Consider the following 21,138-nt stretch of genomic DNA (forward strand, 5'->3'; position numbering starts at 1 on the left):
TGGTGCATGAAGAGATGGTGTATCTTATCATTTATAAAATTTTATATTGATGAGAAAGGATAATTCAACAAAGTGTGTTCAGTAATGACGATATGTCGAAGGTACAAAGGTAGAACAGCGAAGAAAGTTACTAACTCATTGTTGGGGAGTCAGAGGACTTTATAAGAGAGGTTGTAGGGATGATGGAAGAAGAGTGGAGGACAGCATATGCAAAAATTAGCTGAGTGAGAGTATGTGGTGTGTTTAGGAGACAACATTATCCAGTCATACTAGTGTGTAAAGTGGGAAATGAGATTACTGCCAGATTTTGCTAGGTCTTGAATATCAACTGGGTGAAATGACTTGAATTTTATTTTGTAGATGATGGGAAACCACCAGATGATTCTCTTTTCATTGAAGGATTTATGTACCAATATGTTGAGTTGTAATTTTGAAAGATCACAGTGCAGTAGTTTGTAAGGTGGATGGAAAAAATGAAGAGATGGGAAATACAATACTTACAGGGAATTGTAGTAATTCCCTGTTGAGATAAGAGCTTGACTCAAGACAGGGGCAGTGGTAGTAAAGAGGAAGGGAATTGAGAAATATTTAGCAGAATGTTTGGCAGAACTTGGTGAGGGGTATGAAAATATGAAGGAATTCGCAATTCTTCGTTTTTTGTCTCTGCTGATTAGGCCACTAACTGTGATAGCACTGCTAAGATTAGGTTAAGTAAGATGGGGAAAGGAAGACAGTGCTTCAGATAGGTTGAATATGAGGTAACCATGGGACATCAGGAGGAATCAGTGTTGTACACTAAGAAGTTTGTCATATGGCCTTTTGGCTCTCTGAGTAGCATCATGGCGGTCATCAAGAGCAAGTGCCTTATGAAAGGTGGCAGAAAGGGAGTCAAGAAGAAAGTGGTTGATCTGTTTTGTTTTTCTTTTTCTTTTTCTTTTTAAAAAATGTTTAAAATGTTTTTATTTATTTTTGAGACAGAGAGAGACAGAGCATGAGCAGGGGAGGGGCAGAGAGAGAGGGAGACACAGAATCCAAAGCAGGCTCCAGGCTCCGAACTGTCAGCACAGAGCCTGGCGCTGGGCTCAAACTCATGGACTGTGAGATCATGACCTGAGCTGCAGTCAGACGCTCCTGATCTGTTTTCTAAGAAAAATTGGTATGATGTAAAAGCACCACCTGTGTTCAGTATAAGAAATATTGGAAAAACATTAGTCACAAGAACTCAAGGAATCAAAATTGTATCTGATTGTCTAAGGGTCATGTTTTTGAAGTGAGCCTTCTGCAGAGTGATGAAGTTGGCATTTAGAAAATTTAAGCTAATACTGAGGATGTTCAGGGCAAAAACTGCCTAATTTCCATGCCATGGATTTTACCCATGACAAAATGTGCTTCATGGTCAGAAAAACGGCAAACCATGATTGAAACTCCTGTTGAGGTCAAGGTTGCCGATGGTTATTTGCTTCATTTAGTTTGTGTTGGTTTTACCAAAACAGGCAACAATCCAATTCGGAAGACCTCTTATGCTCAGTACCAACAGGTCCACCAAATCCAGAAAATAATGATGGAGATTATGACCTGAGGTGTGCAGACAAATGACTTGAAAGAAGTGGTAAATAAATTGATTCCAGACACCATCAGAAAAGATCTAAACAAGGTTTGCCGATCTATTTTTCCACTCTATGATGTCTTTGTTAGAAAAGTAAAAATGCTGAAGAAGCCCAAGTTTGAATTGGGAGCTCATGGAGCTTCATGGTGAAGGTAGTAATTCACTTTTCTTTTAAAAGGAAAAGCTACTGAAAATGAGACCAGTGCTAAAGTTTTTGTTTGTTTTTAAAAAATTTTTTTTAATGTTTGTTTATTTTTGAGAGAAAGAGAGGGGAAGGGACAGAGAGAGAATGAGAGAGAGAGAGAGAGAGAGAGAGAGAGAGAGAGAGAGAGAATCTAAAGCAGGCTCCAGGCTCTGAGATGTGAGCACAGCCCGACATGGAGCTCAAACTCCCGAACCATAAGGTCATGACCTGAGCTGAAGTCAGACACTTAACCAACTGAGCCACCCAGGCACCCCTAGAGACCATTGCTAAAGTTGAACGAGCTGATGGATATGAGCCATCAGTCTAAGAATCTCTTAAAATCCAGACATTTAATGGTAACAAATAAAAAATCTTATTTGTGATGGTTTTTTAAAAAAGTTTGAGACATGGATCTAGATAAAGGTGAGGGCTTGAGAGAAAGATTTGGCTTGAAATTATTAGTAGAAGTTGATGCCATAGGAGTGGAGCAGATTACCTACGGGAGGGTAAATTAAGGGAGGGGTTCCAGTGTGGGGCCCAAGGAATCCACAGGTAGAATTATGTTTTGGTATAATTGGCTTCTTTTATAATCTACTTTAGAACATTCTAAGAAGGGAGTCCTAAATTTCCTAATGTATCTGTATTAGTTTTCCAGAGCTGCTGTAACAAAGTACCACAGACTGGGTAGCTTAAATAACAGAAATTAATTTTCTCACAGTTCTGGAGTCAAGAAGTCTGATATCAAGGTGCTGGCAGGGTTGTTTTCCTCGGAGGTTTTTCTCCTTGATTTGGAATGGCCATCCTCCCCCTGTGTCTTCACATGGTCTTCCCTCTGTACATATCTGTGTCTAAATTTCCTCTTTTTATAAGGACACCAGTCATATTGGGTTAGGGCATATCCTAATGATCTCATTTTAATTTAATCACCTCTTTAAAGACCTTATCTCCAAATACAGTCATATTTTAAGGTACTAGGGGTGAAGACTTCAATGTACGGATTTTAGGGGGAAACACTTCAGCCCAGAGCTTTGTGAAAGGGGTCCATGATACAGAAAAGGTTAAGAGCCTTGATCCTTGAGAATGAGAGTTGAATATTTTGGTTAACCTGGCAATTAATTCATTTAGTTAAGGTATTTTTTTACCCAACATTGTAATTAGTCAGTGTTAAAGTTTATTAATTTATAGTCATTTGTTAACTTTACTGTTTGTACTTGAGTATATGTGCTATGGTGAAAACAAATGCAGTGTTCTGCTTTTAACGACCCCTATTTTCAGACAAAATAATTTGGATCAGAGAATTATATCAAGAATGGGAAGTATAATAAATGAAGAAACTTCTTTTCAAATTAGGAATAAAAATAGGTGGCTCTTTATTTAAATAAAAATGAGATTATTATTCTGTAAAGATACCATCTCTTCACTATGAATATCTGTATAATCATTGGTTTTTCTTTATTTTAAAACTCAATTTTTAGTACTTCAAATATACTAATAATGAAACATATATGTAAGTTTGTATGTGATAGATGTAATATTTCACCATATTTGCCTGAGATATTTTAAGAGATAGAATGTTATTCATATAGAGTTCCCTTTTCTCCCTCCTTAGAGGTAACCACAGAACCGAAGTTGGGTATGCAGCATTACCAGGCCCCGTGCATATTTTTAATACTAAGTGTGTGTGTATCCATAATGAATTAAATAGTATCGCAATGTGTATGTATGTATAGTAACTAGCCTTTTATCTTTCTTTCTCTTTCTTTCTTTCTCTTTCTTTCTTTCTTTCTTTCTTTCTTTCTTTCAGTTTATTTATTTATTTTGAGAAAGAGAGAAAAACCCAAGCAGCCTCCACACGGTCATCACACGGCCCACCATGGGCCTCGAACTCACAAACTGTGAGATCATGACCAGAGCCAAACATTTAACCTTCTGAGCTACCCAGGCGCCCATAGTAGCTAGCTTTTCAAACTAGTCATTTTTTTTTTTTTAGATTTATCCATATTGATATGTAAATCTAGATCATTCATTTTAACTGCTGTACAGTATTTCATGGTATGAATAATTTATAGTTTATCTATTTCCCTACTGAGAGGCCATTAGATTATTTTTATCTTTTCCTGTGACAAGTAGTGTGGTGATAATAATGATAATGGCAGCTCCCACTTATTGTGATTATTATGTGCTGTTCCTGTTGTAAGTGCTTATGTGCATTAAAACATTTAACACATTTATTTATTATAACATCCTATGTGTTAGAAACTATTATGCACGTTTACATACGAGAAAACTGAGGCAGAGAGGTTAGAAATCACCGAAGGTCACATAGCTAATGAACATTCTTAAACGTGTTTCCTTGTGATGTGTGTGAGAGAGTTTCTGTAGAGAAAATAAAAAGTGTAATTTCTGTGTGTGTACATTTTCTTTGTGTGTGTGTGCGTGTGTGTCTGAATTCTCTATTTTGTTGGCTTATATGTCCGCTGATCTACATCATAGTATGCCAGTAACATAGTGTTTTGATTACTGTAACTTTAAGTCTATAAATAAGGTACTGTGAGTTTCCCACTTTTGTTCTTCCTTTTTTTTTTTTTTTTAATTTTTTTTTTTCAACGTTTATTTATTTTTGGGACAGAGAGAGACAGAGCATGAACGGGGGAGGGGCAGAGAGAGAGAGGGAGACACAGAATCGGAAACAGGCTCCAGGCTCTGAGCCATCAGCCCAGAGCCTGACGCGGGGCTCGAACTCACAGACCGCGAGATCGTGACCTGGCTGAAGTCGGACGCTTAACCGACTGCGCCACCCAGGCGCCCCTGTTCTTCCTTTTTAAAATAATTTATTTTTTATTTTTTAATTTTTTAAAAATATATTTTTTTTTATGTTTGAGAGAGAGACAGAGACAGAATGAGCAAGCGGAGGTGCAGAGAGATAAAGACAGAATCTGAAGCAGGCTCGAGGCTCTGAGCTGTCAGCACAGAGCCCGATGTGGGGCTCAAACTCATAAACCACGAGGTCATGACCTGAGCCAAAGTCAAACGCCCAACAGAGCCACCCAGGCGCCCGTATTTATTTTTAAATTCATATCCAAGTTTGTTAGCATATGGTACAACAATGATTTCAGGAATAGATTCCTTAATGCCTCTTAGCCCATCCTGCCTACCACAACCCCTCCAGCAACCCTCTGTTCTCTATATTTAAGAGTCTCATGTTTTGTCCCGCTCCCTGTTTTTATATTATTTTTGTTTCCCTTCCCTTATGTTCATTTGTTTAGTATCTTAAAATCCTCATATGAGTGAAGTTATATGATATTTGTCTTTCTCCAGCTGATTAATTTCACTTAGCATAATACCCTCTAGTTCCATCCACGTAGTTGCAAATAGCAAGATTTGATTCTTTTTGATTGCCAAGTAATACTCCAGTGTGTGTGTGTGTACACATACATATATATACCACATTTTCTTTATCCATTCATCTGTCCATGGACATTTGGGCTCTTTCCATACTTTGGCTATTGTCAATAGTGCTGCCATAAACGTTGGGGTGCATGTGCCCCTTCAAAACAGCATACCTGTATCCTTTGGATAAATACCGTATCCTTTGGATAAATTGCTGGGTTGTAGGATAGTTCTATTTTTAATTTTTTGAGTAACTTCCATACTGTTTTCCAGAATGGCTACACTAGTTTGCATTACCATGTGTATGAACATTTTCAACTTTAATGTGTATGACTAAATTGAGCGTTAGGGTTGTATCAGTTTATAGCTTTTATTAGTAAATGTGTAGGAGCTCCTCTTTCCCTGTGTCTTTGACAATACTTTGTCTTATCAGATGGATTTTGCCAATTTAATGGAGATAAATAATAGCTCTTTATTATTTTTAATGATTGAAAAAAATGAAAAATTAGTGCCTGGAAAACCCAGTGTTTTGTTTTTGGACGATTGCTGTTTTGGGGGAAATATTTTCAAAGTGTAATTAGAGGCTTTTCTCTGAATTTGAACGTGAAAAAAAATCAGCTTTCTTTGCAGCATTAAATAAACTTTACTACAAATCTTTGAAACGTGCAAACTTTGATAACTTTTTACTTGGCCTATGTAATTATGTTTTAAACTCTTACTCTTCAGGGTTCCTCTTTTTTTTGGGGTTTTGCTAAGTTTCTATCGTAATTGCATGGAATATAATTTCTATTAACATGAAAAAATGGCAACTAAGTGTACTGGATATCTTCCATTTGCCTCTCCACTTTCCACCATTTCCACCCTCTTTGTGCCCTTGAAGAGTGACCCTTACTGACTGTCTCAGTGGGTCTGTTAACCTGTGGTTTGGCCAGTGGTAGGGCAACCATGTTTCCTGCCTTATGCCTCTTGTCCTTGTATAACTATGAATAGGGAACCCTTTTTGCATTCAGAAGTGGCCCAGTTTGGGTGAGAAATTGTAAGATTACCCTAGCCAGTAGAGAGGAGGAAGAGAGAGGTTGACATATTTATTAGTCTGGTTCCTTCCCCTCAGGGTCAGCCATGGCTTACTGCATCCCTCAACTGAAGGTCACGGCTCCTATCAGGTAGCCCTCCCAACACAACTCTCTCCAGGTTCTGCTAACCATTCTTTCTCCGTGTTTCTTCCGTTCTAAGGGTGGCAACAGATCTGTTATTAGTGCTAGGGTAGCATACTATCCCTTTTGGTTTTCCTGTGTTGTGCCTATATCTTTATGAATAGTCCCTTTAATAAGTAAACTCTTGCAAATTACCCAGTGTTAGTGTACCATCTCTTTTCTGATTGAGCCTCTACTGATACACAAGGTATGACTTGTTATATTTTAACTGAATGAATCTTTATTTTAAGGTGTATTTAAAACTAAGTTCAAGCTTATAATAATAAGAATGTAATACCTGTTTTAATTTTTAATAGAACTTTTTTACATTCTCATATTAACCACATTAAGTGCTCTTTTTTATTAAAAATTTTTTTAATGTTTGTTTATTTTTAAGAGAGACAGAGAGAGAGCACACGAGTGGGGTAGGGGCAGAGAGAGAAGGAGACACAGAATCCAAAGCAGGCTCCAGGCTCTGAACTGTCAGCACAGAGCCCGACACGGGGCTCAAACCCATGTACTGTGAGATCATGACCTGAGCCAAAGTCGGATGCTCAAACAACTGAGCCACCCAGGTGCCCCAGCACATTAAGTACTCTTAATTTTCATATGAGACCTGTAAGTTGTTAATGTTAATTGTCCTTTGTTTTTTCAGATGAGGTTGGAGCTCTTGTTTTTGACATTGGATCCTATACTGTGAGAGCTGGTTATGCTGGTGAGGACTGTCCCAAGGTAAGTGTAGCGTTAGTTAATTGGATATGAAAGGATCATTTACTTGAGTAGAATTAAATTCATGCAGAAATTCTCACTCAATTATGGTAAAAGATTTTAGTTGGGAAAAAATGACTACTTGATAAAGCAGGTAAAACTTGTATTATGTTTTTGACTCTTCCAGGTGGATTTCCCCACAGCTATTGGTATGGTGGTAGAAAGAGATGATGGAAGCACACTGATGGAAATAGATGGTGATAAAGGCAAACAAGGCGGCCCCACCTATTACATAGATACTAATGCCTTGCGTGTTCCCAGGGAGAATACGGAGGCCATTTCACCACTAAAAAATGGGATGGGTATGATGTTTGCTTGTATGGATTTGATTTATAGAGTATATATGGTACATTTTAGACATAAGACAATGGCTTCTTATAAGTTGAATATCAGGTATTTTGTTTTTAATTCCACAAATTGATAGTCCAGGCACTGAGAATACAAAGATGCATCAAACATGTTCCTCTTCCTCAAGAAACTCATAGGGAGGTAGATGTAGATATCCAAATATGTAGGATAAATGTTGTGTTTGATAAGCAGTGGGATTGGAGAGGAGAGGTATTTAACTCCCATCATTGGGGATCAGTGGTGGTTTTCATAAAGAAGGTAATTTTTGCACTGAATCTTGACGAATAAATAAGGATTAGCATGACTAACAAGGCTCGGTAAAGGAGAGCAGCCAGCATGTGTGAAGAGGGGGAGCTGTGGAAGCGGCTTACATGTTTATTAGAAAGATCATCAATTAAGTATGGCTATTAACAGTGGGGTGCATTAGCATCAGTTGCAGGAGTGGTGGACAGAGAGCAATCATCATAGGGCTTGTAAACCATGCCAGGGGTGTATTAAGCTGGCAACTGAAAGATAACCCCAAAGGAATTTTTTTTAATTAAAAAACTAAAAAGAAATTTTTTTTCTAATTTGAGAGAGAGAGTGCGATGCAGGGAGAGAGGGGTGGAGAGAGAGAGAGAGAGAGAGAGAGAGAGAGAGAGAGAGAGAGAGACTGACTGACTCCTAAGCAGGCTCCACGCTCAGTGTGGAGCCCAATGTGGGGCTCAATCCCATGATCCTGGGATCATGGCTTGAGCCAAAATCAAGAGTTGGCTGCTCAACCAACTGAGCCACCCAGGCATCCCAACCCTAAAGGAATTTAAACAGTTGGGTGTTTGCCAGCTGGAGAGATTATTCTGAGAGCAGTACATAGGCTAGATTGGGGAGAGATACTGGAGATAGGAGGATCAGTTAGGGAGGTGAGAATTCAGATGAGAAATGAAGAGGGTTTGAATTTTATCACTGATGGCCAAGATCTTGAGATGACTTTGAGTGATATCAAAGAGGTGAAAGGAGAATAATTGAGTTTCCTAGATTTTTGACTGGGGTAATTGAATAGAGGGTACCACACATTGAACTAGGAATAGAATGGGAAGGAGCAAGTTTTACGGTCTTCAAAGGCAAATGTATTGGTAATATCTGCGGTCCCTGTTAGGTTCATTTATTCATTAGAAGGACTCACAGGACTCAGCATATAGTTGTACTCATGGCTAAGGTTTATTACACTGAGAGGATACAAAGCAAAATTGACAAAGGAAAAAAAAGGTATGGAGTGAAGTCCAGAGGAATCTAGGGCAAACTTTGCAGGGTCTTCTCACAGTGGAGTCATATGGGATGTACTTAATTCCTCCAGCGATGAGTTGTGACAACGTGTATGTTGTCTACCAGGGGAGCTCATTAGAGACCATTTTTACTGGGGGAGGTCATGTAGGTACCACGTGTCTAGAATTTACTAAAATTCAAGACTCCCAGAGGGAAAGAAGTTGTTCAGCACAAACCACATTGTACAAACGGTTTAGGTGCAGTGAACTACTGTTATCATTTAGGGAAAGTTTTATATCACTGTAGGGAACTGGTTATCAGTCAAGTTCTCAGATGGCAGCAAAAGGTCAGCCTTATAAGCAGGCCTTTTTCTGTACAGCAAGTAAATGAGTTTGTTTTTGAGTTCAAAGTATTTGAATATAGGTGCTGTTCTATTCAGCAGGTGAGAAGATTTTAAGACATGGAGTTGCATTATTTATTAGCCAGAAAGAGTGTGGAATATGAGAAAAAGGTTGAGGATGGGTTTCCATGTGAAAGCCTGTTCTCTGTTTAACCAAAGAGAAGAAAGGGTGCCCATGAAGGAGAATGAGAAAGAACAGTTAGGGATATAGAATATTCAGAAGGCCAAGAGAAGAAAAAGTTTTGGAAGCATAGAAGTCCAGTGATTCTCATTGTTCTCAGCTGTGACATTGAGAGTTACACTAAGAAGGGAAGAGAAAAGTTAGAATGACTAACGCAGTTCATTGACACCTGCCCCCCCACCCCCTCCCCCAAAGCCTCATAGGACTGTGGGAGGACTGTTGTACAAGTAATGACATTTCTTCTTTGGATTGTGGCAGAACTGGTTTGCAAACTTTTGAGCAGTCAATAGTGTCAGATAATGTAAAGAGGTCAAGCTATATTACAAGTGAAGTTTCCACTGGATTTGTCTGTTAGAAGGTCATATCAAGGGGCGCCTTGGCGGCTCATTCAGTTGAGTGTCTGGCTTCAGCTCAGGTCACGATCTCATGGTTAGTGGGTTCGAGCACCGTGTCGGGCTCTGTGCTGACAGCTCGGAGCTTGGAGCCTGCTTCGGATTCTGTGTCGCCCTCTCTCTCTGCCCCTCCCCCACTCATGCTCTGTCTTTCAAAAATAAATAAAAATGTTAAAAAAAAATTTAAAAAAAAAGGTCATAGCGAAATGCAAGCACTTTCAATGGAATGTTTAAGTGGAAGCCAAATTGAAGGCATGTTATATTCTCTGAGGGTTTATATCTATATCTGTATCTATATCTTTTAATCTTTTTTCAGGTAGACTGTAAACTTTCTAAATATCAGGTTTAGATCCTACCATTCTTTTGTATTTCCTCTTGCCATTCGAATTGTATACTGTGCCTCTAGTAAGTACTTAGTGAATAATATTTATTTGGTATTTTAGGTCTATTAGATGCACTGATTACATTTAGGACAGGTCTTAGGTGTTGTGATACTGTTGGGGTTGGATGAACAAAAAAGAGGTTCCATATTTTATAGAAGACAAAGATGATGTTTATATAAAGTGCTATCTTATGAAATAAATCTGTAAAATAAATAGGTTCTATATATTAAAGTATTCTAAAACATAGAAACAGTCTCTTAAAAGATTCTGTATTCATCTTCAACTAAGCGTTGTTTTGAAGGTATTAATCTTATATTGTAGTTGAAGATTGGGATAGTTTCCAGGCTATTTTGGATCATACCTACAAAATGCATGTCAAGTCAGAAGCCAGCCTTCATCCTGTTCTCATGTCAGAAGCACCGGTAAGACAAAGACTTTCTTTTCTGAATTTCTCTAGTTGTTGTTGTTGTTGTTGTTTTTAACTGATTTGAAGAATGTTTTCCTTTTCTTTAAAAAGGCATAGAAGTTCATGTTTTGAATTTTGAAAATTAGGGGAAGGGGGATTAATTTTTATATACTATTAAAGTTTTTATGGGGCGCCTGGGTGGCTCAGTCGGTTGAGTGGCCGACTTCGGCTCAGGTCATGATCTCGCGGTCTGTGAGTTCCAGCCCCGCGTCAGGCTCTGTGCTGACAACTCAGAGCCTGGAGCCTGTTTCCGATTCTGTGTCTCCCTCTCTCTTTCTGACCCTCCCCCGTTCATGCTCTGTCTCTCTGTCTCAAAAATAAATAAATAAATGTTTAAAAAAAAAAATAAAGTTTTTATTTTTTTAATAATTAAAATATTCAAAGAACAATAACAAAGCACCCTAAATGGGGTTCGGTTATTTATTTTTTCCAGGGATTTATTTAACATTTGAATTCCTTGGGCCACTTCCCATTTGGGTTTATGAATTGTCCCTTGTGCCCCAAAGGCAGAGTGTATCCACTTTTATATTCTCCTCTCCAGGAGAGGAGTCAAATATGGAACTAGGGCTAGAAATTACTAGATCGAGGTCTCTTGTGAAATACATTTGGTACAGAGTCCACAAAGAGCCCAGAAGGCTAGCATAATGATTATAAATTATCAATATTTTGTTACTGTTTTTAACCTCTAGTTTCCTTTATGAGTAGCAACTCTTAAATAGGAGAATTTGGTGGTTTAAAATGACTGGATTGACTCTTAAGATTTAATAATACTTTATAAGAATCCTGATTTTGGTTCTGTGGAAAGTCTGTAACCTGTAAAATTCCTAGCAACAATTTTACTTTTTATTAAATAATAAATTTTAAATTATATTTATTAAATTTATTTACAAATAAATATAACTATACACAATTTTCTATGGTATTTTCTATGGTTATTTTCTATGGTATTCTGTTTTTAATGTTTATATTTTTTTAATATAGTGCTGTATTGAATCTTGAGAGAAATCAACATTTTAGTTTTTAAACAGTAAATAACTTACATTTCTTTTCCCCTCTTCTCAAGTGGAATACTAGAGCAAAGAGAGAGAAACTGACAGAGTTAATGTTTGAACACTACAACATCCCTGCATTCTTCCTTTGCAAAACTGCAGTTTTGACAGCGTATCCTTGAAAGAGTAACATTCAGCTTTTCTTTAGAAGTAAATGTGGTGGGGCATGTTTTGTTTTCCAAAACCAAAAAAGTTATGAGAAGAGTGGAATTATTTTACTTTTTTTTTTAAAATCTCTTTAGGGTCAGTCTTAATAGGAAACATTGGATTCTCATATCTGTCTTTTGCATTCATTCTGTACCGTATCACACATGACATGGTCTCTGGAAAACTCCCCTATACACTCATGAGAGAGTGACCGTGAAAAAGGCAAATAACATCTTAGTCTTACTTTAAAAAGTCTTTTGGCTTCTCAAACATTATTGGCCTCAGGACCCTCAGGACTCCTTTACACTTTAACAAATTACTGAGGACTCCAAAAAGATTTTCTTTATGTTGGTTATATCTGTCAGTATTACTGTGAGAAATGAAAACTAAGAATTGGTTTAACATTTATTTATTCACTTAATAATGACAAAAAAAACTCTCCTTAAGGTTAACACAAATAACATTTTAATGAAAAAGATAATTATATTTTCCAAAACAAAAATATTAGTGAGAAGAGTAGTATTGTTTTATCTGACTTCATTGATAGCTGGTTTCTTATATCTGCCAACCTCAGGCTCTGTTCTCTTGACAAGTTAAGCTAGTAAGGAAGGTTTTCTGCTGTCCAAGCTGCATACTGTTGGAGAATGTATTTATCTAAAAATGTAGCAAAATCACAGAACTCTTAGGTGCTGCTCTGATTTTCAAGAATAGATTACTCTCTGGGCACCTGGGTGGCTCAGTCTGTGAAGTGTCCGCCTTTGGCTCAGGTCATGATCCCATGGTTCATGAGTTCAAGCCCCTTGTCGGGCTCTGTGCTGACAGTGCGGAGCCTGGAGCCTGCTTTGGATTCTGTGTTTCTCTCTCTGCCCCTCCTCCATTCGTGCTCTCTTTCTTTCTCAAAAATGAATAAACATTTAAAAAATTAAAAAAAAAAAAAAAAAAAGAGTGGATTACTCTCTGTTCTCCATGTTTTTGTTGGTCCCCCTGAAGTCCTGCTCCTGAATAGTATAGCAGTCAGTCAGAGATTTGGGTACCTTTTATACTCTGATTTTGGTTTTCACCCATTCTGTGGTTCTCTGGCTTCTAGGATTTCTACCTTAAGTGTCCAGCTTTTCTTTCAGCCCTGAAGTCCTTTACTGCTCCCTCAAGGTGGTAAAATTGCAGTTTTCCACCACTGCTTTCCCAAGCCATAGCCATGGAGCTGGGGAGCATTTTTAGCTATAAACTTCTTACCCCTTCCATTTGCAGTTTTATGAGAATAAATTTTGGGTAGATTTTGACTGCTTTTGAACACTTCCCAGAATCTTAAAATGATCATTTAAGATAATTTGTCTAGATTTTATGATTGTTATTTATAGGAAGGTCCACATACCTTCATGCCACTTTTTAGTGTGTTATCACTGTATCTGACATTGTACTTACAGAGCATAAAATTAATGTTTTGTATATAGTTGGCCAGAGGTCAATAAAGTACCAGTAATAGCAAAGATAACTCACCAACCTGTCTTTCTGGGCATTGATTTCATGGATTCTGATCATCCTTACCCATTGCTTGCTTTTCTGCCGTTAGCCCTTCATCTCTCTTGACATGCTCTTTCTGGTTTCAATTATCCATTTTCTTGGCTTCAGATCCCAGTTACACACTAACAAATTCCAAATCTGTATCTGTTCTCTGTCCCAGACCTTTCTTGTTCGCTGCAGGCCCACAATCAGCTGCCCTAGTAGAACTTTTTCTGTTCTTTGTTTAAGCACTTGAAACTCAGTATGTCTAAAATGGAATTAATCTCTCCCCTCGAATTTATTCCTTCTTCTTCTGTGTAGTTGCCCAGACCAGAAATCTTTCTCTTTAACCCTTCAAATTTAGTCCTTCATCAAGACCGATTTTTCTTCTCCCCACTACCTCTCAGATCCATTTATTTCTCTCCATTGCCACTGCATTACGTGCAAGCTCTTTCCGGGATTACTGCAACCCTTCCTCCTCTCTTCCCTGTTCTTCCCACTGCCATGCTAATGATCTTTGTTAATTGCCAAGCTGCTTTAAGCCAGAATCATCGTCCACATTCTTTCAGGCTCTGCCGAACTACTTACACTTTCCTGACCTCAGCATACCCTTGCTTCCTGGCCTTCCCACATATTCCTGTGTTCCCTGTCTTCTCCCTAGCTTACTTGGATTTCCCCAGGATTGGTTAGGTGGCCTCTCCTGTATACCCCTGGGGCACCCTGAGCTGTTATTTTCACAGCTTTCCTGATCTGTACTAAACAGGATATCCTTCAGGGCAGAGTCAGTTTGGGGTCACTTTTTTGTGCCTTCTGTGCACAGGAATGCCAAGTGCCAGACGGACTACCCTCCCTTATTAAGCACCAGACTTGTCACTAGGCACATAATGCGCAGTAAATATTTGGTGACCAAGTGCATGGCCCTGCTGCTGATACTGGCTTATGATGCTCACGTGGTATGGGCCTTCTGCAGCTCAGAGCTGTGGAAGATGGGATCTGCCAATATTTGCTGACTGTTGAATCCACCTGGAATAGCTTTCCCATTGACTTGTGGGAACTGCCACTCAGCTGCCAAACTGCTGAGATGGTTTTTCTTTAATCCTATGTGGAGAATGGTTTTAGTTCCTAGTGCAAATGCCATAGTCCCCCACTGTTTTTACCCACTTTCTGTTGATTTTGTTCATTGCTTATTAATTTGTTTTAAGTCCTTTACTCTGGCTCCAGAGAGTTTGAATAATTGTGCTAATTTTGGCCAGTTTAACAGATGTCTCTCTGGGATAAAAGTTCTCTTTAACTTCCTCTCACCATCATTTCGGAAGTCCTGCCTGTGTTATTTGTCTTTAAGCCAGAGTTTCTTCACACCAATATTTATCCCTAGATTAACACATTTTAAGCCATAATACACATTTTAAAATGCCTTAATGAAATTTTCCCTTTATAATAAACATTATTTTGGAACCTTGATACTTTCTTTTCCTTAATGCTTTATACTAGATTTGCTAATGGTCGTTCCACGGGTCTTATTTTGGACAGTGGAGCCACTCATACCACTGCAATTCCAGTCCATGATGGCTATGTCCTTCAGCAAGGTAATGTATTTAACTAGGGTACACAAGTTAAACAGGAGATGATATTAGCTGTCATGACAACATAGACAATGAAATAGAGCAGTGAATTGGACTATCAAGTCATATCAGTTTCCAAATAGTATCTCTTTTTTTAGGAGTTTTAAAAAACCTTTAGTATATAACGCATGTTTAAAACTGATGCAAGGCTTCATTCATGCTTAGAGAGATAGTTCAGTTGATTCTACTTGAAAAGATTATTCATATATAAATACACAGAAGAAATTTGTCCCAGGGAGTTTAGTTTTAATGCTGTCTTAGCCTCGTTTAATCTGTTTTCATAGGCATCGTGAAATCCCCTCTTGCTGGAGACTTTATTACTATGCAATGCAGAGAACTCTTCCAAGAAATGAATATAGAACTGATTCCTCCATATATGATTGCATCAAAAGTAGGTGATGCTTGAATTTTCATTTTGGAATTTATCTCCAGCTCCCCAGCCCCATGTCATGAACTCTCTTAACCTAGTACATGCTCTTGGTACTCAGGAAGCTGTTCGTGAAGGATCTCCAGCAAACTGGAAAAGAAAAGAGAAGTTGCCACAGGTTACAAGGTCTTGGCACAACTACATGTGTAATGTAAGTACCCTTATTTTCTTTACAGGAGTATTACAGGCTCTAAGTTGTGTGTGTGTGTGTGTGTGTGTGTGTGTGTGTGTGTGTGTGTGTGTTTAATCTATTTTGAGAGAGAGAGAGAGCAAGCAAGCGTGTGAGGAAAGGAGGGGCAGAGAAAGAGGGAGAGAGAATCCTAAGCAGGCTCTGCACCGTCAAGCGCAGAGCCCAATGAGGGGCTTGAGGGCATGAACTGTGAGATCATGACCTGAGCTGAAATCAAGAGTCAGATGCTTAACTGACTGAGCCACCCAGGCACCACCTAGGCTGTAAGTTTTTGAATAGAATGTGAGCACTTCATATTTTTAATGATATTTTGCAAACAAAATTATTATTTTGAGAAGAAAGAGTTGTTTTTGTGTTTGTCAAACTAATTATCTCAACAAACTAGTATATATTCATTTGGATTATTCTGATGAGACCTGGAAGGAACTTTGGTTTTGGAGTAAAAACAAGCATTATGTTATTCTGTACCTTTTTTTGTCTAAGAAAATGGTTTTAGTCTATAGAGATCTGGTAGTATGGCTCAGTTATGTTTGCTTTAACATCAGTCAGCCATATAAAAAAAGTGTCCTTATTCATAGCAAGGAGACAGTAAGAGTTTCTTTTACTAAAAAATTCCTCTCTGAACATATACCTTACTGACGGGAGGACAGGTGAGTAAAACCTCTCACACTACAGATGTACATTCATTTCTAATAGTAAAAGGATTTGAAAGTCATAATTTACTATGTGAGGGATATATCCTATCTTACATTTTTTTTGCACCTAAGATAAAGATTTTTTGTGGGTGTTCAGTAGAAGGAAAAATTGTGAAGTTGACTAACAGTTTGGCCTAGCTATTAGACAGGATTTTTCTTTAGCAGCCCAGAGGTCACATGTATTTCACAGCAGAATTTTTAATTGTTTTAAACTATGTGCAGTCATTAAAAGTTACATATGATGCCATGTATGTGCACATGTATATACATTCAGAAAATGAAATTTTGCCTTTAAGTCTAGGCTTATTTTTAAGGAAAAAACAATGTTCTGAAACCAGTTTTGTAATGCAGGACTGTGGTAGGTATGGGGGTTTCAGATTGTTTTTATCTCATCAGTGTTCCATAATTGTTGTAATTTAAACATGATATAATTTAGCTTCTAGTTCAAATGCTTAAAATTGGGTTTCTTGATACTCAAGAGTCCTTGCTAAGTAGATTTATAGCCTTGAAATGACATAGCCATCCAGGAATGTGATCCGGTTTCATTAAGAAAAGTATTTTAAATACAATGTTACAAAATTATAGGGGCGCCTGGGTGGCTCAGTTGGTTGAGCAACTGACTTCGGCTCAGGTCATGATCTCGTGGTCTGTGAGTTCGAGCCCCACGTCGGGCTCTATGCTGACAGCTCGGCCTGGAGCCTGCTTCGGATTCTGTGTCTCCCTCTCTCTCTGCCCCTTCCCTGCTCATGCTCTGTCTCTCTCTGTCTCAAAAACAAATAAAAACATTAAAAAAAAAACAAAACAGCTCTACAATGTTACAAAAGTATAGATTGCCTGTTTCTAACCTGTTTCTTAAAGTTTTTGTTTTTTTTTTTATCCATAGTGTGTTATCCAGGATTTTCAAGCTTCAGTACTTCAAGTATCAGATTCAACCTATGATGAACAGTATGTCTTCTTGTCTACAAGACTTAAAATAGCTCGTTGAAACTTTCATACTAATCTTCTAAACACCAAATACTTATAAATGAGGAAAGAAATTGATTCGTTTTGTTAAAAATTGTGGAGTATGCTTAACTGGTCTAAACGTAAAAAGTTAAGAAATATTGATTAACATAAAAGAAAGATTCTCACTCTGCTTTCTTACAAGTTGATAATTTCTTAGTTTATAATTTTGAAGAATTTTTTTGGTCTTTTGTTTAATGTTGTTTAATATGTTTTCAGAGTAGCTGCACAGATGCCAACTGTTCATTATGAATTCCCCAACGGGTACAACTGTGACTTTGGAGCAGAGCGGTTAAAGATTCCTGAAGGGTTGTTTGACCCTTCCAACGTAAAGGTGTGAGCACTATTTCATAATCAGCTTGGCTTTTCCTGTGTGTGTGCACATCTTGTGTAATTATATAAAACCTACATAAGACCGACTGTAGAGATTTTTGGGTGTGCTGTGTTTGAAGTTCTTCTGTGTGACTACTCATTTTCATTTTGTTGTAGGGATTATCAGGAAATACAATGCTGGGAGTCAGTCACGTTGTCACTACAAGCGTTGGAATGTGTGATATTGACATCAGACCAGTAAGTGTCAGCCTCCTGTTTACGGTATAAAGGTATCTTTTAGGGTAATGAAATGCCCCTGAATCCTTATTTAAGTTGGCAACTTTGGCCATTCACTTTGAAGTCCATTTTAGAATGTGTAAAAATATGAAGTATTAGAAAAGGAAAAATGTAAAACTTTAGAGCTACGGTGTCCAGTGTACTAGCTACCAGCCACATGTGGCAATTCACATTAAAAGAAGTAAAAATTTAAAATTCCGTTCTTCAGTTGCACTAGCCACATTATAAATGTAACCAATGGCTACTGTATGACATGCAGATAGGGAACATTTCTGTCATCACAGGAAGTTCTTTTGGACAGTGCTGTTCTAGAGAGTTCCTAAAATGTGACAAGCCAAAATATATATTATTGATTTTTTTTTCTGTGTAGCAGTTTTGCTGTTTTTATTGTTCAGGAAGGTATGGGTTTAAATTATGTAACTTTTACATGGAGTTTAGATGATCTTCTTCCCCTTCGTAATTTTTGTGTTTTGCCAGCTTTTAAATACTAACTCCATATTATACACATATTAATTATTAGATTGATTATATGTTATTTAAACCCTAGATTCAATTTGTAGCCAACATATGTTGCCTTGGTATTGTTGGAGTTGATTCATTTGCTTAGAGCATAGTACTGATAGCTAGGGGTGTATAAAAACCATGTTGTTTCAAAAAAGACTTTTGGATGACTATGCAAAATGTTTGTTTCAACTAGCCACCTAGCAGGCACTTGCTGCTTCTAAGATGATAGGGAGTAAGTATGGAGTAAGTATAAGTGTGTAATAGATAACTTTGTTTTTAGTGCGATTTCTCCTCTCGTTAACTAATGTTAATTGCAGAGGAGATGCTTGTTTTCCATTTTTCTTTCAAAAGTTAGATGACTTAGACATCTGGAATACATTTTTAAAATATGAACTTAGCCACTAAAAAAGCATACAGGCTGACATGTATATTGACTAAGAGGAATTCAGTAAGAACTTAAAAAAAAAAAAGGCTGACATTTAGCTTTCTGATCCATACATGTAAATTACAGATAAATATACTCATAAGTAGATTGATTTATTTTTTTTTAGGGAGGTATCAGCATGTGGATTTTGAAAAAGTTCCCCATGTGGTTCTGATGCCTAATACCCTGCAAAAAAGAAAGGTCACGGTCATTTTGGCTAGGGATGTTATCAGATTATGCATTATCCATCATAATCATTAAATAATCTCATTGTCTAATTTTAAATACTGCCAACTTCTGCATGAGCTTTCTAATATGAAGCCAATATAAAATATACCTCTAAATATTGGCAGCTATCTGCCAAAAAATTATGCTTGGGTTTTAGAATAATTGCTTTAAGTTAGTGGTTCTTAAACTTTAATGCACATTAGAATCATCTTGAGTTTTAAACAAACTAACAAAACCTTGATCTGGGCTCCATCCCCAGATTTTTATTTAATTGCCCCCAGGCATTTGACGTTTTATAAATCCCATAAATGAGTTGAATGTGCAGCCAAGACTAAGAGCCACTGGATTAAGCTACTAGGTCTGTATAGAAGTAAAAATATTAAAAAAGAAAGGGTAAACTGTAGAGGAAGACAATTTTAGTTGTAGTTGTGATTAAAACTTGGAAACATTTGGAACTAATTTGTTTCTGTTTTTTATCTTAGGGTCTCTATGGCAGTGTTATAGTGGCTGGAGGAAACACGCTAATACAGAGCTTTACTGACAGGTTGAATAGAGAGCTCTCTCAGAAAACTCCCCCAGTAAGTTGTTTGTTCTTTAGTGGTATTCTTCAGTCACAGGTATCCTCATCGCTGGTGTAGTCTTATAGATAAGGTTTGTTTTTCAGTAGTCGATTGATATTCTGTGTGTGCTTGATACAGTGTTACTTAGATAAAGTTAATATCCCTTGTTAACCAAATTTTCATAGATGACATCTTTTAGTTACTCTTGTACTATTTGAATCTTTTATTCGTTGATTCCATCCTTAAGTACCTATAGTGTGCTACGCACTAGGGCTGTAAATACAGTCCCTGCCCACTAAAGGCTCAGTCTGCTAGGATGAATAGAAATGTAAAAATAATGTGCTAAGTGGTTCAGTATGTCATGAATGAGACACATTCATGAGACATGAATGAGACACCTAGGGAACACTGTGGAGCAAGCACTTAACTCCCTCATGAAGAAGCTGTTTGAAGGAATAGGAGTTCAACTGGTTGGTAATTTATGAAAGAACATCTAGGTGGAAGTTATACCATGTGCAGAATATGAAGGGAGGATGGCATATTCCAGTACTTCAAAGTAGCTGGCTTGTAGTCTGCAGAAGTGGGAAGAGTGATATGGCTGGAAAGATGGATGATGTATTGATTTCCTAGGGCTGCTGTAACGAAATACCACAAACTAAAGTAGGTGGCTTCAAACAACAGATAATTTATCCTTTCTCCATTCTGGAAGCTAGAAGTCTGAAATCCACATGTCCACAGGGCCATGCTCGCTCTGAAATGTAGAGCTGAGAATTCTTCTTTTCCCTCTTCTTAGCATCTGATGGTTTGCCAGCAATCCTTTGTTGTTTCTTGGATTGCAGCTCCAACACTTCAGTCTGTCTCCATTGTCAGAGGGCATTCTCTCACAGATCTGTTCTCTTTATTATAAAAACTCCAGGGAGGTGCCTGAGTGGCTTGGTTGGTTAGGCATCTTGACTGTGGCTCAGGTCATGATCTCATGGTTCGTGTGTTTGAGCCCCGTGTTGGGCTCTGTGCTGACAGCTCAGAGCCTGGAGCCTGCTTCAGATTCTGTGTCTCCCTCTCTCTGTCCCTCTCCCACTAGCTCCCTTTCTCTCTCTCTCTCTCTCAAAAATAAACATTAAAAGAAACCCCAAAACTCCACAGTCATACGGGATTAAGGACCTACTCTGCTCCAGTATGACCTTATCTTTTTTTTTTTTTTAATTTTTTTTTTTTCAACGTTTATTTATTTTTGGGACAGAGAGAGACAGAGCATGAACGGGGGAGGGGCAGAGAGAGAGGGAGACACAGAATCGGAAACAGGCTCCAGGCTCTGAGCCATCAGCCCAGAGCCTGATGCGGGGCTCGAACTCATGGACCGCGAGATCGTGACCTGGCTGAAGTCGGACGCTTAACCGACTGCGCCACCCAGGCGCCCCTCTTTTTTCTTTTTTTAATTAATGTTTATTTATTTCAAGAGAAAGAGTGCAAGCGGGAGAGGGGCAGAGAGGGGGGCGGGGAGAGAATCCCAAGCAGGCTCCTTGCTGCCAGAGAGCCCAATGCAGGGCTTGATCCTATGAATCATGAGATCATGACCTGAGCCAAAATCAAGAGTCAAGACACTCAACCAACTGAGCCATCCAGGTACG

The 21,138-nt window shown here is 38.1% G+C and overlaps 1 protein-coding gene across 2 annotated transcripts in view; it reads left to right on the plus strand.

Moving 5' to 3' along the window:
* Positions 1-21,138, plus strand: part of ACTL6A (actin like 6A) — a 29,619-nt gene that overhangs the window by 4,019 nt on the left and 4,462 nt on the right. The window contains exons 1-12 of one of the 2 annotated variants that reach the window (XM_040480823.1): positions 1,529-1,654; positions 7,029-7,105; positions 7,269-7,443; positions 10,409-10,509; positions 11,617-11,714; positions 14,741-14,835; positions 15,156-15,262; positions 15,360-15,449; positions 17,067-17,128; positions 17,405-17,519; positions 17,675-17,755; positions 19,433-19,528. In XM_040480823.1, coding sequence (XP_040336757.1) covers positions 7,293-7,443; positions 10,409-10,509; positions 11,617-11,714; positions 14,741-14,835; positions 15,156-15,262; positions 15,360-15,449; positions 17,067-17,128; positions 17,405-17,519; positions 17,675-17,755; positions 19,433-19,528 — 996 coding nt within the window. In that variant the 5' untranslated portion in view covers positions 1,529-1,654; positions 7,029-7,105; positions 7,269-7,292. Of the gene's footprint in view, positions 1-1,528; positions 1,655-7,028; positions 7,106-7,268; positions 7,444-10,408; positions 10,510-11,616; positions 11,715-14,740; positions 14,836-15,155; positions 15,263-15,359; positions 15,450-17,066; positions 17,129-17,404; positions 17,520-17,674; positions 17,756-19,432; positions 19,529-21,138 lie in introns of those variants that run through there. The other variant, XM_040480822.1, reaches the window with a different exon arrangement.

Source organism: Herpailurus yagouaroundi, unplaced genomic scaffold (genome assembly GCF_014898765.1).
Source record: "Herpailurus yagouaroundi ecotype Mexico unplaced genomic scaffold, PumYag 159, whole genome shotgun sequence".
In the NCBI taxonomy this organism is placed as follows: domain Eukaryota; kingdom Metazoa; phylum Chordata; class Mammalia; order Carnivora; family Felidae; genus Herpailurus; species Herpailurus yagouaroundi.